Source organism: Chroicocephalus ridibundus, chromosome 18, assembly GCF_963924245.1.
Source record: "Chroicocephalus ridibundus chromosome 18, bChrRid1.1, whole genome shotgun sequence".
NCBI classification, from domain to species: Eukaryota; Metazoa; Chordata; class Aves; order Charadriiformes; family Laridae; genus Chroicocephalus; species Chroicocephalus ridibundus.
Genome location: NC_086301.1, coordinates 1,320,136 through 1,338,898, shown reverse-complemented (window position 1 = coordinate 1,338,898; position 18,763 = coordinate 1,320,136). Strand labels below are relative to the sequence as shown.

General features: G+C 62.4%; 2 protein-coding genes across 8 annotated transcripts; both read left to right on the top strand.

Annotated features, from left to right (window-relative positions):
- Positions 1 to 3,344: 3,344 nt before the first annotated feature.
- Positions 3,345 to 12,503, top strand: FXYD6 (FXYD domain containing ion transport regulator 6). 7 transcript variants are annotated; one of them, XM_063355291.1, is made up of 8 exons: positions 3,345 to 3,489; positions 10,608 to 10,667; positions 10,833 to 10,871; positions 10,994 to 11,068; positions 11,175 to 11,211; positions 11,464 to 11,513; positions 11,633 to 11,675; positions 12,232 to 12,503. In XM_063355291.1, the coding sequence occupies exons 2-7, from the start codon at positions 10,610 to 10,612 to the stop codon at positions 11,659 to 11,661; spliced, it is 288 nt and encodes a 95-aa protein (XP_063211361.1). In that variant the 5' UTR covers positions 3,345 to 3,489; positions 10,608 to 10,609; the 3' UTR covers positions 11,662 to 11,675; positions 12,232 to 12,503. The 7 variants fall into 7 exon arrangements, with proteins under 7 accessions (XP_063211361.1, XP_063211362.1, XP_063211365.1 ...); XM_063355292.1 differs by having other exon boundaries at positions 3,350 to 3,489; positions 10,605 to 10,667; XM_063355295.1 differs by lacking the exon at positions 3,345 to 3,489 and adding an exon at positions 4,935 to 5,118 and having other exon boundaries at positions 10,605 to 10,667.
- Positions 12,504 to 15,156: 2,653 nt separating this feature from the next.
- On the top strand, positions 15,157 to 17,815 carry FXYD2 (FXYD domain containing ion transport regulator 2). The gene is made up of 6 exons (XM_063355299.1): positions 15,157 to 15,265; positions 16,055 to 16,093; positions 16,219 to 16,293; positions 17,214 to 17,250; positions 17,396 to 17,426; positions 17,613 to 17,815. The coding sequence occupies exons 1-5, from the start codon at positions 15,172 to 15,174 to the stop codon at positions 17,418 to 17,420; spliced, it is 270 nt and encodes an 89-aa protein (XP_063211369.1). The 5' UTR covers positions 15,157 to 15,171; the 3' UTR covers positions 17,421 to 17,426; positions 17,613 to 17,815.
- The last annotated feature ends 948 nt before the right edge of the window (positions 17,816 to 18,763 follow it).

Sequence of the window (18,763 nt, the reverse complement as noted above, 5' to 3'; positions counted from 1 at the left end):
GGATTTGTTTATATGGTTTCAGAGATGATGTTTCTCTACAAAAATGTTTTCCCCATGGTTTTGGATTGGTTCCCTTCCATGGCCGGTAACATCATTACTTGGCGGGGAGCTGCTGAACTTCAGCTTGTGCGATACCCACCCTGGTGAACCCGGCCCTTGGCAGCTTCACGGCTTTGTCCTTCGCTCCCAGGGGAACTCGGAGCACAAGAAACATTGGGTGATGTTTTTAGGATAAACGCAGCCATACGGCCGCGCACAATTTTTATCACGGCTCGGTTCTCCCGTGCCCCTGACCAGGCTGAGGGCTGCGTTGCCACCAACGGGGCAGTTTGCAAGCTGGGCGTTACAGAGAGGGGAAAGGCCTTAAGATTGGAGGGGAAAGTTCTGGAGAGCAAGCAGCTCCTTCCCCTGCTCCCTGCCAGGAGCGCGGAGAGGAGACGGCTGCTGGGGCGTAAGACGACGCAGGCCGAGATGAAATCATGCCCTGGTTGAAGCTGCTGGCACCGCTCCTATTGACTCCAGTTGCGTGAGGAGATCAGCCCAGCCCCTTCGTTAGCACAAATTGGCATCATCCGCCCGGCCTCTGTGCTGCTAGCCCGCATTACACCAGCGAAAGGTTTGGCCCAGTTTCGCCAGAACAGGAGCGGTTGCTGGGTTGGGTTCTCTCCAGCAGAGCGGCTCTGTGGGGCAGATGTTTACCAGCAGCAGTGGCCGGAGCTGCTTTTCCTCCCCGGGAGGACCCTTCCCTTCCTACCTCCGCAGCCGGGTCTCTCTTTTACCTCGGTTTCTACAGAAAAAAAAAATAAATCTATGCTGCCAGTTTCTTAGATTCTATTGCTTTGGGCAGTGCCTTGCAAATTTGCAGATAAAGAGCGAAAGGAAGGAGAGCACGCAGCACAGCCAGCCGGGGGTCCTGGCCGCTGTCTGTGTGGGGGCTCAGTGTCTGCCTCCGCAGAGACCCCCTGCGCTCGCTGCAGTCCCCGGGGCATGATCACAGCATCAGAATACTTTCCTGCGTGCGGTGGATAATAGCAGCCGAGGAACGGGCAAGGTCAGAGAAGCCCAAAACTTGATTATAACTGCTTGATCCGCACCTCACTCACTGCAGGGCAACTGACAGCCTTATCGTGTTATCCCTACGCATTAAAGAGACTTGACGTTATCCAGCTCCTCTGTGTTGGGCTGTATCTCTTGACCCTTCTGAATAATTGCCTTGAAATGCCAGTGCTGGTTTATTTTCTTTTTATATGTTACTGGAAGCTGGGAAGTGAATGTACAATGGACTATGTGCCATTATTGTCTGATTTCTATCTAAGATGCATTTGAGTTATTAGGGGATGAAGCAGCTCGGCGGTGACAGCATTGCCAAGGTGTTTTTTCGAGAAGGGATGGCTCTCCAGGGCAGCAGCAGGAGCCAGGCAGACAGGGGTGTGCCAGCCTGCCCTGAAAGGGAGCTGTGCCCTGGGGCTACCGCCCAGTTGCCCACCTGACATGGAAAGGCTCTGGGTTTGAGAGGGTACCACCAAGTGCTGTTGATGCTGTGGTTTGCCCAGCTCTCAGGAGCTCAGGGCAGGCCCCCAGCTCACTGCCCTCCTGCTGCAGGTGCCCCCAGCCGCGGGGTGGTGGCCCTGGCCCGAGCCGCGGGCACCTCGGTGGCTCCAGGCACGGTCAGGACCGAAGCTTCCCTCCCTGCTGTGGCTGCGACCAGGCTGTTCCCAGCCACGAGCAGCTCGCCTGGGCACAGGCGTTCCCTCCAGGGGCCGGGCCGTGCTGTATTAAACACATATCTCCCTCCCGGATCTTGCTCCTCCCAACGCGCCCAGCTGTGCAATGGGAATAAACTGGTTGGTTGCCACAAAGCTCTCTGGCAGGGCGTTTGCTGACAGCAGCGGTGGGTGCAGCCCTTCTCCTTCTCTTAGGCACCATTTTGCCCTGGCTCTCTGAAGTATGTGGTGGTTTCTGACCTGATCTGGGTAAAACCCAAGGGGGCTGTTTCTCTGCGGCTGCTAAATGCTGGTGGACTGGGGGGAGTCAATGCAGGTAGCAGGTCCTGAGCGCCCCTGAAACCAAACCAGATACTACTACTGCTGAGCTGGAAGTGTCCCTGCTGTCCCCTCCCAGCTGGCCCGACCAGGCTGGCCCTTGAGATCTGACCTGGCAACGTGACTAACACCCTGTGAACTGGGCCATCTGGCCTGGCAGCGTGGCATCCCCTTTCCAGCTACGCCATCCCGCTCTTGGGAGGCGGCGAGCAAGAGAGAAAAGCCTCTGGCACCGTGTTTACCCATTTATCTGTGTAGATTTTCTGTTAGCCCCAGAGGAGCTCCAGCAGCCTGTTCCTCGCTCGCTGTTTCCTTCACTACCTCCGCACCAGGCACGCAGCGCGGGGCAGAGTCCACGCCGGCTCTCTGGTGCGGGAAGGATGTTTTAGAGCCTGGTGTGAACCTGCAGCCTGCATGCAGCAGGACTTGCTGCGTGATCTCATCAATGCTCATAAATAGCTAGAGGCTAGGGGACAAGAGCATGGGGCCAGACTCTTTCTGGTGGTGTCCAGTGACAGGACAAGGGGCAACGGGCGCAAACTGGAACACAGGGAATTGTGGCTGAAGACGAGGAAAAACTTATTTCCTTTGAGGGTGCCAGAGCCCTGTCACAGGCTGCCCAGAGAGGTGGTGGACTCTCCTCCGGAGGCATTCCAAACCTGCCTGGATGTGTTCCTGTCCAACCTGCTCCGGGTGACCCTGCTTTGGCAGGGGGTTGGACGAGGTGATCATAGAATGGTTTAGGTTGGAATGGACCTCAAAGCCCACCCAGTGCCACCCCCTGCCCTGGGCAGGGACACCTTCCACTAGATCGGGTTGCTCCAAGCCCCGTCCAACCTGGCCTTGAACCCCTCCAGGGATGGGGCAGCCACAGCTGCTCTGGGCAACCTGGGCCAGGGGCTCACCGCCCTCAGAGTGAAAAATTTCACTCTGAGATCTAACCTAAACGTCCCCTCTTCCAGTTTGAAGCCATTCCCCCCCGTCCTCTCGCTACTTTGGCCTCCGAACGTCCCTTCCGACCCCAACCCTTCTGTGACTGTGTGATCTCGGAGCAGCTGATGCCCATCAAACCTCGCCTCGCCCCCCCCCGCCCAGGAAGCGCACACGCCCCGACCCCAATTGCAGCTGTGCAAAGGGGGCCAAGCACGTCCGGGGGGGCGGCGGGGAGCCCCCGGCCCTTTGTGTGCCGCTCCCGGCCGCCACTCTCCGCCCCAGCTCCGCTCGCCCCTCGCCCCCCCCCGCTCCCCCGGGCTCTCCCGCCGCCCCCCCGCCGGCGGCAGGCGCCGCCCCCGCCCCGCCCGGCCCGGCCCGCCCCGCTCCCCTTTGTGCAGCAGCCCCGCTCCGCGCACACACCGCGCCGCTCCGCGACCCCCCGCCGCCGCCCGGCGCAGCGGGGACCGACAGCCCGCACCGCTCCGCTCCGCTCCGCTCCGGCCCGAGAGCTCAGGTGGGTCCGGCCGACGGGGCGCCTCCGGCGGGGCCGGGGAGGGCGCGGCGGCGTGTCCCGCCCGGCTCGGGGGCGCTCGGCTCGGGGCTCCGCGTAGCGGGGCTCGGGGCATCGCCGCGCCGCGGCCCCGTTCTATCGGGGAAGCCGCCGGGGCACGGCACGCCCCGCCCTGCACCCCGGGCCGGATCGGTGCCCCGGGACGCCGCCTTGCGCCTCGGGCCGCCCGCATCCCCGGTCCTGGCGGCTGCCATGGCAACGCCCGGGTACCGTGGTTTCCCTCATCCCACCGTTGCCTGGTTACCGGCCCCCCGTGCTGGGAAGGGTGCCCCGGCGGACCAGCCGTCCCCACCGCGGGTAGACCCCGGGCACGCCCTGCCTCCCCCGGGTTGCCCCGGGCTGGCTGGGCTCCGTGGTGCGCGGGGAGCTCCGGGAAGAGGGAGGTAATCCTCCTCTCCGAGTGTTTGGCAGCGCTCTGGCTTCTGTTGTTAAATATTTTAGTAACGCCGTAGCGATACATAAACAGTGAAGTGCTTTATCCCGGGAAGGCGTACCAGAGGAAAGGAAGAGCGTGTCTCTCAGGGTGTGTAATTAATGCTTCCTGAAGAAACAGATATCAGAGTCCATGTGGTGGAACTCGGATCTTGCAGGAATATTTCTGTGGGAGGGAAAGTGACAGGTGGTTCATGTGGATGTGAATAAGCTTTGCAGCATGAAAGAGCAGCCTCTCGGGAAAAGCTGCCTGTGGATTAGGACTTGAAGCGGTCCCCTGCACCCATTCCAGCAAGCCCGCAGTGCTCTGAGGTGCTCTTGGGTCCTGTTGGGATTTTTAGCCCCCCTGGGGTGCTTTCGCTCCCACTTTGGAATGAAGATGAGCCCAGAGAGCCCCTGCCCACATGCGGCAGGAGCGTGGTTCTGAGATGGAGTGATGGGGAGTGCGCGAGGGAAAGCTGCCAGCGTAGAGGGCAGTGGCTGCGGAGCCAGGCCACCTGTTAGAGCTGCCGGAGAGTCCCCTGTGCCTGTGAGGTGTGGGGCTGGCTACACCTTCTTGTGACACTTGTGTTTCACCCTCATCTTGGAATTTTAGCTGTCTCCTTGAAACTTAACCGTTTGGGTAATACACCGCGGAGAGTCGCGGTTTTGCCGTGAGTTTAGACTTTGGTGTTGAGGACGACTCCCCAGTGCAGCGAACTGGCAGCTTTGTGCCTGGTTGTTCCCCCATGTTTGCCTTTCGGGCTGTTTGTGTCTTTCCAAAGTGTAAAGAAAGAGGCCACCGAGCTCCATGGCCGTCATGTCACCGCACCTCCCGAGCACGGAGAAGGCACTGCTCGCCCCAGGCGGCATGGGGCATCCTGCTGAGGGGGCTGTGGCTGTCCCCGCTCACCACGTGCAGCCACAGCGGTGCTGGCAGGGACAAGGGCCGTGCCTGGTGGGGACTCCTGTTTGCCTTGCGATTGGTGGTGGTCGTGACTGACGGCAACAGCAAAGGAGCGACTGGAGAAAATGTCCGCTCTTTGATGCTCTGCTGTGCCTGGCAGTATTGTGGCACCCTGGGACACACGGCAGCTTGAAACAGCTTCTATTCAGTGCTTGCTGCTGCTCCGGATTTCTCTCGCCAGCGGGACCTGCCAGGTAACCTCTGCTTTTTGACTGCCTGTTGTATTCCCGTGGTGCTGACGCCCGGCCGTGCCCCGCTCAGCACGCGGAGCCCGGGCTTTGGCTGGGGTGTGGCGAGGGCTGGGTGTGGAGGGAGGACAGGACGGCTTGAGCAGGTGCAGGGCTTAGGTTTACAGCACCCGGTTATCTGTTAAGCAAACGAAGGGAGCTCAGGAGCAGCAGAGTGCCGACGGGAGGAGGTGGTGGTGGTGTTTACTGCTTCCCCGGTGCCGAGTGCTGGGTTCCCTGTCGGCTCTCCCAATGCCAGTGCTGCTGGGTGGCCATTAGCTCGGAGGTCTGCCTCCAGTGAAGGGCAAGCCTCCGTTTTTTCATGCCTGCTGCTTCTTGTTTGGGGAAACGTGTATTGTCAGGGGTGGGCCGGGGACTGCCGGTGAGCCAGATGTGGCTGGGCAGCTTTGTCTGAGGCTCCTTGATGTTTTGGGGCTGGTCACCCAGGGCTGGAAGAAGCCTTGCAGGAGGCAAGTTGAGTGCAGGGGTATGGGTGAGGGAGGCAGCACGGGGTGCGCTCAGAGCCTTGCTTAGCCGTGTTCAGCAATTCCCTGTGACCACGTGTTCCTGCAAGCATCGACCTGGTCAGGGCTGGTCCGTGGGGGTCCGTGTGAGAGTCTCGTCCAGGGCTGAAGCTCGGGTTCCTGCGGCTCCTGGAGAGGGTTTCCTTGGGATATCCTCTGGTTTGGGGAGGTACCCCAAACTTGGTCTTCTGTCCGGGCAGACTTTCAGTCGGCACCAAATTTGGGAAGTGCTGTCCACATCAGAATGGCGAGGGCTGGAAATCTCTCCTCTCTCATTTAGGAGCACGAGGTGCAACAACAGGCGCGTTAATAGCCAGATTGATGCTGACGTGAAATGGCAGAAGAGCCCATCTATGCATAGCTGGAAATGTCCATTCACACATGCACACTCTTAAATGCTCCAGGCAACTGAGCACTGCTGTCACGGTCTTGGGGGCTTTGCACAGAAAGTGGAGATTTTAACTAGGTCTGATCTTCGGGAGATGCCCTGAGGACTCCTGACGGAAGGAGGAGGCTGCCCAGCGTTAGGCTGTGATGGCTGAGACTTGACAGGGCTGATCTATGCAAAACAATGAAAAGGAAAAGGGGACTTCAAGATTCAGTGCCGTTACAAATTTACCTGCCTTGCTCTGGCATGATTTGTCATGCTACGGAGAGCTAATTGGTGGGCAGGAGAGACTGGGTCTGTCTGTCCGGATTTCCCCTCGCTCCTCTGTCTCGCACGCACGCTAACCCAGGGACACGCAGGATTGCAAGGAGGGATTATCCAGAAGCGGGAGGCTGGGGGAGGGCGGTGACTGTGCCTTGCACGGGGCGAGGCGTGTTGGCCACGAGCGCGGCAGGAAGGCAGCAGGGCAGTGAGTCACTCGGCCGGCTCCGGTGCCTGTCAGCTGCGTGGCTGCGGGTGGCTACCAGCTCTGGCTGCCCCAAGCCCAGCGTGGCGAGGGTGGCCCTGGTGCTGCCAGTGGCTGTGCTGGGCAGGATGGGACCGAGCCCCAGCCAGGCACTGCTCCTGGGGCTGCTAGCCACGGCTGGTGGCCCCAGGGGCCAGGCTGCGCTGGCTCCTCCGGCCCCAGGGCCAAGCAGGGCACCCCGGGGCAATGCTTCCCCAGGGCAGGGAGGGCATCCCTGAGCGTCTGGGTCCTGCCAGCGTCTGAGGACAAGGGTGGCTCTGTGGGCACCACCTGCAAACCCTCACCACGGGGCAGGTCCAGCCCTGGCCACCTCTGTGGTGGTGCAGGGTCAGTCCCTCAGCCTGGGCTCGTCCCCATCCTACCAGAGAGGGGTTCGGGGAGAGCACAGGTAACCCCCGAACAGCTCTCGCTCAGTCACGCAGATGGGGACAGAGGGGTAAATATTTGGTATATAAATATCTTCGGTGTAGAGTATCTTAAAACCGCAGATTGGTTTGAGGTGAGAGGGAAGGAGAGCTCCGGGCACCGCCGCCCCGCTTCCTGTGCCACTCTGCCGCTCTCCCTATTAAGGCAGATCTTGCAGTTCTAACAGGAAAAAAACATGTTTTGATTCGATTCGCATGCGAAGTGCTTGGCGCTGCCCGTTCCCCCTGAGCTGTACGGGTGTGTGGCCGCTGGGTTTGGTGACTGCAAGCTTTGTGTCACTAATAATGGGGAGAAAGCGGCGAAAACGGCGCAGTGTGGGTGAGGAGCAGGCTGGGCTCGGGGCTCCGTCGCTCGTGGGGCAGCTGTTGTTTTTTCCGCTGCCTTTGTGTGAAGGCAGAGCTGGATTCAGCCTGGAGGGAGGGCAGGGAGCAGCGCCTTCCTGCCTCGGACACTGTGGGCTGAAGGCGCAAGCGAGGAAAACAGCAAAGCCCTTGCCACGTTTGCTCTTCCCGTTTTTATTTCAGCTCTGCGGAAAAGTGGGTGGGCCAGCATGAAACAACACAAAAAAAAAAAACAAAAACCTGTGGAGCTTCGCGAAGCATATGCTTCCTTGGAGGAGAAGTGGGCTCGTTTGCGCTCTGGAACGCTGTGTTTGTTTTCCTAGCAGGGACCCCGCCAATCCTGGTGGTTAACTCGCACGGAGAGAAGTCGTAGCGCACGGAAGCCTGCGAATTTTGGGAACTGAGTTAGAAAAACAAAGAACATATGTGTGTTGTGTGCTTGGCAACAAAAGTGAGCTCTGCCGCATGAAGCGCGAGGAGCCAAGAGCTGAGCGGGGGACTGGAAACACGGTCTGGGGCTGAGCGGGGCCCCAGCGCTGGGCAGCTGCGGAGAGCGGGGAGCGAAGCCTGCGCTGGGGCATGTTCCTTCTGTTCGTGCTGGCGAAGCACGCCCAGGCAGCCAGCCACGGGGCTCCTCTGGTTTCCGAGCTGCTCCGGGACCTGCCTGTCAGACCCCCGTGCCGCGGCAGGCAGGGCTGCCCGTGCTGTAAAACACCTTCCCGGGTGCCAACGGGAGCACCCCAAAATAGAAACGGTGCGATGGGGAGGTGATTCGCACGTGAGGGGTGACTCAGGGTGAGAGCTGGTGCCTGCAGGAGCTGCAGGGCTGTGGGAGGGGAGTGTGCGGGGGGCGAGGGCACCCAGGCGGCCCCCCTGCACTCACAGCAAAGCTCAGCCGCAGGGACAGGGTCCCATGCACCTTGGCTGGGGTGTTGGGGCTCAGGGCAGGAATGGGACGGTTGTGAATAATGCAAGATTCCCGAGTGTGTGCTCCGGGGGATGTCGCTGAGCTGCTGCTACAATAGTAGTCAAATAGCAGCAAAATAAACAGTAAAAATCTGATTAATGGCTTCTTCAAAAAATCAAGGCATCATTAATGCACCATAAGAGCCAATTAATACTGTTCATCTAGCAACGGCATGTGCTGTATTGCATCTCCTTGTGCACGTACAACACCCTCGTATCGGGTAATGACACTGATTTTGCGCTGGCAGCCTCGGCAGTAAGGAGATAAAGGACATGAGATAAAGGACGCGGGGAAAATGCTCAGCTAGAAGTTACTGTATCACCAGCTGTTGGGTTCTTTGTACATGTTTCTAAGACCTGGTAATTATCCAGAATTACGTGCCTCAGCAAACGGGAGGGCTTGTCTGGGCACAGGGAGCCAGCGGCACGCTCCAGCGCGGTGTGGCAGCGCAGCCCCGCGCCGCACAATGGCAGCGGCAGCTGCAGGCGAGGGAAATTAAACCCTCCAGCGTTCAGATAAAACACGTTTACTTCAAAATGACAAGACGTGGAAGGGGAGGGAAGGACGTGGATTATCATGGGAGGCAACTTGTCCTGATGAATGCGTCGGGTTCTGGAAACGTGCTCCCCACGTTAGCAGGTGCTGGAGGCTCCATCCCTCCGCAGGCGCAATGGGAGCTGGCTCCTGACGGCAGCACCGGGAGCAGCCGTGGGGCGAAATGCCGCTGGGGCCAGCTCGGGCAGGCTGGTGGGCACTGATGAGCCTTCCCTGGGCACCTCCACAGCACAAGCTGGGACGAGGAGCCGCAGCGGGATCTGGGGGACCGCGGTGCCCCGAGGAGCCGGGCCGGGGCAGCCGAGCTGCCTGTCCCCGTGGCTGGCAGGCGGGGTGGGCTGGGATTGAGGTCGCATCCAAATCAGGTCAGGCTCTGGAGGGGCTGAAGAGCAGCACGCTGGGGATCTGCATCCATCCGCTAGCTGAATTCCTGCTCTGTCGAGGGCCCCTTTCTTATCGGCACTAATCCAGCGCAGCAGCTGCAGCAGCTCTGTAGCACTCGGTGCTATCAGTGCTGTGCAGGGCGTGCGATAACCTCCCCCTTCCTCTCCTGCGCCAGCAGCGAGCCCTCCTCGCGCTCCCGCACCATGTATGGCCACCCAGCCCTGTCATCGGGCTGCGTAGTGACTGCCTGGCAGCCGCCGAGCACAAACCAGCCGAGCCCGGCGGGCGGGCGGCCGGGGAGGCAGCGTCCACCCTGCCTCTGTGCTCCCCAGCCCCCCGGCTCGCTCCCTCGACGGAGACGCGTCTGCCAAGCCCTCTCCTCCTGGCAAGAGGTGTGTCCCCCGCACGCAGCCACCCGCTGGGAAGGGACGGCTGGGTCCGCAGTGCCCTGGGCCAGCTGTCAGGACGGAGGGCAACCTGGCCCCTTGGGAGGAGGAGAAAGGATGCTCGTGTCGGCCCCGCTGTGCTCGGGGCCAGTTAATAGGTAGCGTGTGTGCTGGCAGGGCTCTCCCTTTGCAGAGTGGCGGTGCCTGGTGTTGGCTGGTCCCGAGGGTGCCCATCCCAGATGGGTGCAGCAGCAGCTCGGGGCACAGAGGTGTGCAGCCCCGAGCTGGCAGGGAGCGTCACAGCCCGTTGTTACGCCCAGGCTGAGACCTTGAGACGGGGCCGTGCTCCCGAGGGTGCCCCCGGTGTGTGGGTGCTTGCGAAGGGGCAGGGAGAGGCTTGGGGGCGAGGGGGGACCGAGGGGTATTGAAGGTCTCACTGCCGCAGGTGAGCGTGGGGAGCTGGGAGGGGCAAGTGCAGCTTCCAGGTCGGGTCCCACCAGGACCACTGGCCTCATTGTAGGAATGTGCTGTAATTGCTATGCTAATTGGGACAAATTAAAGTATGCTCTGGGTGAAGGGCACAGTACTGACCTTGATGGAGAGATCACAGCCCTTGTGCTGGCCCCGTTGCCTGCAGTGCAACCTTGCGACCGCACTGAGAACCGTGCCGGGAGCAGAGACAGCGGTGGAGAGGTGGTCGAAAATATGCCACAGCACCCCGCAAAAAGCCTGTCTGTCTGCTCAGACCCTTCCCCTCCTTTGCACCTGTGAGCCGCTGTGTGCCTGTCGGGCTGGGTGCGGCTATGGCCAGCCTGGCTCCCTCTCCCAGTGTGGGCTGCAGGGGCTGTGCACAGTCGGGCACCGTTGTCTGTGGTCCCTCCTGTGCCCCCCAGCCCCGTCACGGTGCCCTCCACCAGCCACCCAGGTGCTGACCCCGCTTCTCCCCTCTCTCCCAGCAGCCATGGAGGCAGCGCTGATCTTCCTGTGCTCCCTGCTGGTGCCGGTGGTGGTGGCAGATGGTAGGTGTCAAGTGTTTTCCGCATAGAGGAGGTGGCAGGGGCACGGGAAAAGGCTGTGGGGCCCCAGAGGACAGCCGCCCCTCTGATCCAAGGGGGCTGGAGTGGTGTAGGGGCAGCGGGGGGCTGCAGGGGCTCACCTCACACCCCTTGTCTGCTTATTTCCAGTGGCCACCCAGGAGAAGGAGGAGGACCCCTTCAACTATGGTGAGCATCGCTGGGCATGGGCGTGCAGGCAGGGACACGTGTGCCTGTGCGATGGGGAGCAAAAGAGGCTGGCCCCTTCCCTCAGCCCGGCAGGAACAAGGCGCTCTGTCTCTTCCCCCCAGATTACCAGAGCCTGAGGATCGGAGGGCTGGTGTTTGCCGTGGTCCTGTTCACTGTCGGCATTCTCCTTATACTCAGTAAGTTTGAGACCGGGCGGGTGCTGGGCGCGGGGGGTGGCTGTCGGGAAAGGCCATGGCCGGTTCCCACTTTGCCCACGCTCACGGTGTTTCTCTCCCCTTGCAGGCAGGAGCTGCAGGTGCAGTTTCAACCAGAAGCCCAGGTGAGTGGGGCAGGATCTGCCTTGGAGAGCCTCTCTGCCCCGTGCTCAGCTCTCCCCGGGCTCTCTGGCTGCGGTCCCTCGGCATCCCTTTCGGGTGCCTGGTGCCCAAAGTGGAGGGATGCTCTGCTGCGGGCCTCCTGGGTGGCACAGCTCCCAGGGCACCTTCCTCAGCGTGTCCCTGCGCTCTGGGGCATCCCACCCCTGGGGTGGGTGCAGGTCCCACCCGCTCTCACCGTGCACCTCTTCTTGCAGAGCTCCGGGGGACGAGGAGGCTCAGGCTGAGAACCTGATCACCTCAAACGGTAAGGTCACCTGTCCCATGCTGTGTGTCCTCTGCCGCTGCTTCTGGGTTGTGCCTGCCTGCCTGCAGAGCATCCAGCTGTGGGCAGGCACTGCAACCCCTCTGCCCTTCCCTTTGCAGCGACGGGAGCACAGAAAGCGGAGAACTGAACGAGAGCCATGCGGTGAGTCCCGGGGCTGCCGCGGACCGGCCCAGGCCAGCGTGAGTGGTGGCACCAGGGCTGTCACAGCCTCAGTGCTGGGAAGGAAGGGAGGGGTGGCCGGGGCTGCATGCGGGGGGCGACTCCGGGGCTCCCAGTAGACTAGTCTGCTGGGACTGGGCGGCTCTGCATCCCCAGCACGGTGCAGGAGCGAGCACTGGCAGGGAAACATGCAGTGCTGGCGAGGTGCCGGGTGTCCCATGCTCGGCCAGCCCCACTCAGCCCAGCAGGAAAAGGAAGCATCTGTCCGGATTTTCCCTTGCATTGCGTTTCCTTCCCTTGTGCTCCTCCACCCCGAAGTGGCTTTATTTTTAGGGCCTCCAGAGAGCTGAGTGCGAGTTCCCCGGGGCTCCTCGCCTGCAGCCAGAGTTGCCCCAAGCTCCCGGGCTGTTGGGAGCCGGGGAACGGCTGGAGCCCGTGCTGGGGCGAGCGTGATTTGTGCTGCTGGTGGACGAGCCCCGCGCAGGGCAAGGCGGCGGCGCTGCTCCCGGCCTGACTCGCTGCTCTCCTCCCCACGCAGACCCAGAGACCCCGGGACAGATGCTCGGACCGCAGATGCCAGTGGCCTGCGAGGAAACTGCAATCGCAGCAGCAGGTCCCTCTAAGGAGACGCGAAGCTGCTGTGTCTGTGTTACCCTCTGTACTTCAGCACCGGTTCTCTGTTTACTAACCCGACTAAACTCCGCTCCCGTCCTCTCTGCCTCCAGTGGTGTGTAATGTTGATGTGAGATGATCATTACCTCTAGGGCTAGTCGTTGCTGATGTTGTAATAGTGACTTTCTCTTCACCTTTCTCGTGCTGTGCGTGTGATTCGGGCTCTGTACGACTGGCAGGCGCTGCCCCCCCAGCCCGGGCAGGGGACCCGCAGGGCGGCACAGAGCCTGCTGCAGCCCCGGGGGACCCCTGCGTCCCCGCACCCGCAGTGGGGGGCTCGTGGGTCACCCCGGCTGGCTTTGGGCAGGGCTCGGGGACCAGTCGAGCGTTCTTGGGGCTTGCCCAGCGTGACTCTGGGCCGCGCGTTGCCGTTTCAGCAATAATCCTCCTGCGCGCCCCCAGCCCAAAGGCAGCCGCGGTGGGGGGGGTGAGTCAGGGGGGACATCCCGCAGCTTGACCGCCCCAGGTGGTGGCACCTGCCTGCAGGATTTAGGGCTCCCCTTTCTCGCCTGCTTGGCGTGCCCCCTTCGTGTCCCTGGCTAAAACCACGCCGTCCCTGCGGGATGCTGTTTTAAACATGAGGAAATGCTGTGGTGGCCGAGAAGCCCGTGAAATCCCCCAGCACGGTGACACTGTGAAAGAGGGCGGCTGCGCAGCGGTGACCCTGCTAACCAGCACAAACCAGCTCCTCGCCAGCGCTCTGCCGGCCCGCAGACAGAGGCGGGCAGGTTCAACAGTCTCTGAGGGCTAAAGAGAAACACGGACTGAATTAAAGATCCTGTCCTTGCTTGTCTTGGGCAGGGAAAGGGCAGCGGCGTTTCCTCCCGGTGCTCCCTGCCCTTCCTGATGCCTCGTCGCTCCCTGTGCCGTGGATCCGGGACACGGCCACCCGCGTCAGTGCTGCGTGTCGTCCCGTGGCGATTACATGTCATCAGCCCCCTGATGCCACCTGCCCCTTCGCCCCGCGGAGCAGCAGTGAGCGATGCACAGGGCTTTGCAGTGGTGACGTGACGGCTCTGGAGGGGCTGAGCCCAGAGTCCATCGTCACCTTGTGTCTGCTGGTGGGTCGGAGGCAAACCCGTGAGTCTGGCCCCTTCCCCAAGCCCCTGGGCAAGAAAAACCATGCCCTCAGCTGGGGCTGGGGACCACCGGCTTAGTTGTGGGCACTTGCCAAAGCAGTGGGGGATGTCTAGGGCTGCACTGAAACATGTCAGAGCGCCGTCCACACGTTCTTGTCCTCCAGGATGGTTTGGAGAGGGGGTTTCTGCTATGCCTACCCCACCGCGGTGGCCCTGCCTCCAGCGTGGGCTGTGTCCCTGTGTGCTTTGCATCCCTTGGCGGGACTGGGAAGCACTCTCTGTCCCATCTGGGTGAGGCAGAGGGACTGTGTCTCCGGTACTGCGTCCCTTGCCTTCCCCCCGGCCATGGCAGAGAGCTCTGCTCCCCTTCTGCAGAGCAGCCCCCGCGCAGCCCGGCCCCTCGGTGTCAGCTCTCTGCGTGTCCCGCGTCGGAGTGCCCGTGGTGTCTGTAGTGTGCTCTTGGTGTTAACACGAAACAAAGAAATCCCTGTGGTGTGTAGAAATGGCAAAATCCCGACTGTTGTAAAATAAACTGAGCTATTGTGTTTCCTTTTAAATAGGCGAGTGTGCTGCTGTGGTGAAGCACTGGTGTGTTCCGTGCTGTGACCTAAAAGGGGGGGAAAGGAATAAAATATCGTTTCTATCGGTGCCTGGCTGCGTCGTCTCAAGGGCCGTGGCATTTCCAGGGCTCGGGGAGAGGCTGCGGGATGGGGACGAGGGCCGTGGCTCTGCTGGGGAGGGTGGCTGGGCGAGCTGGCGAGTGGTTTCCCACGCTGTCCCGCGGTGGAGGGGAGCAGTGGCAGCGCATCCCCCCGGCCAGCACAGATGGGCTTTGTGCTAGCAGCGGCGGGCTCTCCCATTCCCCCCTCCCCGCCGCCCTCTTTTCTGCAGCCAGCAGCAGTTTCAACAATGGCCGGCCACCCTGTGAAGGGAGTGTGGGAGCGGCCAGCCCCGAGGGATGCGGGCACAGAGCCCCCTTGTCCCCTGGCCTTTCAGGAGCTTGTGTGACAGCCACTGGTGCGCCGACGGAGGGGGATGCTGGGCACCGTCTCGGCTCCGTGACGGCAGGAGGGCCCCACGCAGCACCCTCCCAGGGCTTGGCTTCACCCCGCAGCGCCGGAGCTGATGCCGAGGGGAGAGGTCCCTGGGGCCGGCTCCCCCCGGCCACCGCAGCGCTGATGGGCTCGGGCGCGTGACTGCCGCTTGCTGATCGCCAGATTAGAGCAAACTGGAGTGAACAGCCCTCCTGGCAGCCGGCCTCGCCACCCGGGGCTGGCGGCACAGCCCCCAGGGGCGCAGCGTCCTGGTACCCACAGCCGGGCAGGGATGCACCGCGGGCATTGCTGTGCTGGGGGGCCGCACGGACCCCCCACATGGCTTGACGCCGGGCCGGGAGGCACTGAGATGGCTTTTGTGGGGACCTGCAGGGACAGGGCATGCTGCCCGCTTCTCTCCAGCAAAAGGCAGTCGCAGCCCGTCCCTGAGCCCATCCCTCTGCCTCCCGCCTCGGGCTCGCTTCCGCCGTGGGAGGTGAAGCCCAGCTAGCCTCATGTTTGGAAAGCTGGGACAGGGACACCGGTGGCTCCAGGGTGCCCAGTCCCCGCCGGCTGGCACGGTGGGTGCGTACCCTGCCCTCCCCTCCCGGGCCTCCTTCCCAAGGGTGGGCGGGAGCCCTGCGCCTCCCCTCGTGACTGCGATAAACATTACACCGCGGCCGTTAATGTTTAATGAGGTTTGTCTCCCAATTAATGTGCTTTCCCGCGGGCGCCCGCTCCCAGAGCGAGACACCCGCCGGACGACACACCGAGGCGATGGGTGATGGTAAGGGTGTTGCGGGGAGCGGGGCGGGCGGCAGGCACCTGCAGCCAGCACCCTGCTCGGGCCACCCGAAAGGGGCTTCCCTGGGGGGGGCATCCCCGTGGGAGGCACAGGGCCAGTCCCTCCTGCCACGCTGGAGCCTCCACGGGGGAAGGTTGTGGAAGATTTGGGGGAGACGCGGGGATGAATCCCCAGAGCTCTGCAGCCTGCTGGCACATCGGTGCCAGCTGGTGTTTGGCTTCTCGAGGGGATTCCTCCTTCCAAACGGCTCCAGGCAGAGGGACGCGCAGTCAGGTAAGGTGGCTCGAGCAGTAACATGCAGCCGTCAGACAGATGAGCCTGTCGGTATGGAGCTGCCAGGACGCACCCCGGTGCGAGGTGTCAGCCCGAGGGGTTCTTTGGCCGTGGGAGCAGAGCCATCGCTGCCCTGACGAGTCCGATGGGCAGCAGCACTTCCCGAGGGCACTGTGAAAGCTGCTCTGCCGGCGGCGCAGCCTTAGCAAATAGCGACCAGCTGCTGCAAATAACGGAGCCAGGTGCCCGTCTGCAGCTTCACCTGGAGCTCGAAGACTCCCGTGGATCCTGTGAATGCATCCTGCGAAGGCACCGTGAACTTTAAACTTCCTGGGGTCAAACGCAGGAATTTGGGAATCCGTTACGGGCTCAGCTAGACCTTAAGGAAGTCAGAGTCCTCTTGCTGGCGGTCTTCATCTTTCCCACCTCGCCGCCCCGTCCAGGCACCCACCACAAGCCCAAGCCCTGGCTCTCACTTGGGTTTCTCCTCTTTTCCAGAGCAAGCGCCCGAGCAGGGCCTGGACAGGTTCAGCTACGGTGAGTGTGTGCCCCGTGCACCCCAGGGGCTGCAGGATGGGCAGTCCCCCCACATGGCTGCCCACGGGCTCTGCCCCTGGCCGGGCTGACGCCTGCTCGGCTCTCCTCCTCCTCCTCCTCCCCAGACTATGAGACCATCCGCAACGGGGGGCTCATCTTCGCCATCGTGGCTTTTGTCGTAGGGCTTCTCATCATCCTCAGTAAGTGCCTTGGGTGGGCTGGACGCCCCCTGCGGCTCTGTTCCCCTGCGCGTGGTCCCTTCTCCGCTCACCTCCCTCCTCGCCCCGCGCCAGGGACTGGCCGGGTGCTGGGATGGGGGGCCACTGACCCGGCCCCACCACGCGAGGGGTGGGCATCGCCCGCAGCCGGGGCTGCCTGGGAAATTTCCATCTAGGCAAGCTCCCAACAGACAGCGAGTTGGGAGGGAGACCGCATAAATATTTAGCGTTTCCCTGCCAGCGTCAAGGCTTCAGAGGGAAGGTCACTAATTAAAAATAGCAGAGAAAACTCTGACATTTCCAGAGTGAGAAACCAGCTTTCCCAGAGCCCTCGGACCTCGGCAGCTCCCAGAGAGAGCGGTGCCGAGCGTGCAGGGCACCCTGCACCCTGCCCGTGCCTACAGGCACTGCCCACCTCGCTCCGCGGGGCCGGGGGCGGCCGCAGCATCGCAGCTGCACACAGTGACGTATCCCAGTGGTTTTAGTGAGAAAGATAAGAAAAACTGCCTGCATTTGCAATCGTGGGAGCAGCTTAGGGAGAAAGACAGACATCCAAGAGGGCTCTGCTGGCTAGTGCTTTGCTGGGCAGTGCCAGGGGCTGAAGCTTTAGGGTCTGGGGTGGCGCAGGGGGATCTGGCCGGGCAGCGCGGCTGAACTGGGGGCTGGGAGGCAGCACGTGGGGTCGGTGTCTCCCCACACCGGTGGGAACCATGCAGAAGACCAGCCCTGGCATGGAGGCAGGGGTCTCGGAGCTTCCCGCAGGAGCCAAACCCGGTGGTCCCTGCTGAGGGGACGAGCCCGGGGGCAGGAGTGCCAAACCGGAGCAGAGAGGGACAGGTGAGACGGGGCAGGGGGGGAAGGGTCTAGCCACGAGAGGTCTCAGTCACTCCTCTTGCCCCCAGGCCAGCGGTTCCACTGCGGAGGGAAGAAGAAGAGGAGGTAGGTATTGCACGGTTTTAAGGCAGCCTCATCTCTCCTCCCTGTCCTAGTCCTGCCAGCTGAAAGGGCTGGGGTCTCGGCTCGTACTCCCGTCTCATCCGTGTCGCCCAGTGTAACGTGTCTCCCCTCGCTTTTTGCTCCACAGACAAGGAAATGAGGAAGACCTGTAGCTGCAGGTAGGTTGCAGGAGGATGCACCCAGCTGGCAGCCAGGATCCCTGGGTCTGCCTGTGCCGGGCAGCGATGCTTCAAGGCACCCCTGCTTCAGGGAAGTACCTGCGTGGGGGTTTGTCTCGGGAGGAGAGGAGCTAGGACACACTGGCCTCTGTGGCCATGTAACCCTCCCACTCTCTCTGGTTTCAGAGATGCCATGCCGCCGTGGAAGCAGAGCTTCATCCGAAGCAGAGAAGTCCTTGCCAAGGGCCACCCCTTGCCCCGCTCCAGTGGATCCATTTACCCTGCTCACCCCAGGCCAGGCCAGAACGCAAATTGCCCTCGTGCTTTCCCCTCTGTTAGATCCAGCAAGAGTTTCGTGGCTAATAAAGTTCAAGCTGAGAGAGGTTAAACTTTGTGCCCGAGGCATTTGAATCGCCCACGCTCCTGGCTCGGCACCAATGACTTTTCTGCCCTGCGGACATCTTCCAACACAGACCCGGGAAAAGTTTCCGCTGGCTGCTCCGCACACACAGAGCAGGGAGCAGCCGCCATCTCCACCCTGGCTTTGCAGCGGGGTGTGCGGAGGGAGGGAGGGACCCTCCTGCTCCGGCCACCCTGGCTGCTTCGAGGAATCACCCCTCTGGCTGCAGGTGCCCGAATCCCGCGGCACGTGCCCGTCCCCGGGGTACCCAGCGAGGGGTTTGCCCCCCTGCCCCGCTGCGCAGGCTGCGGGGCTGCTCGGGTGCCCCCGTGGGTGCCTGCTGTTTTTGGGGGGGCTGGTTGTCCGCTTGCGTTCTCGGAGCGCTCGATCCGGGCGGCCTCCTTGGGCACAAACCGGGCTGGGAGGGCGCGTCCAGCTCTGTGGCTTCACAGCCTCCATCAGCTTCGGATACAGACGGAAACACCCCTTTTTTAAAAAAAAAACCAAAGACAAACAAAAAAAAACCCAACAGAAAAGGAAGAAAACTCTGCGGCGATTGGGCGGCGAGCGAGGAGGGAGGGTCACCCGGGCGAGCGCGGGCGAGCCGGGCCGATACGGACACCTAGCGACCAGCCGGGCAAGCCCGCCGCCGGCTCCGCTGGCCCCCGGAGCCCCCCGGGCCCCGTCCCCCGGCGGCGTCGCGGTGGGGATCGCAGGGGCGGCGGCAGCGGGGCGCCGGCCCCCGGAGGACTTTGCTCCCCTCCCTTTGCCAGGGCAGGTTTTGGGCGAGAAGCAGCGGGTTGCGGGTCCCTGCGGGCAGCGGGGCCGGAGCGGGGAGCCCGCAGGAGCCCCCCGAGCGGGGATGGGTCCCTAAGGGCTCTTGCCCAGCCTCGGGTGTTCCTGGCTTTGGCTGAAGCCCCTGCTGGGTTCGCAGCCC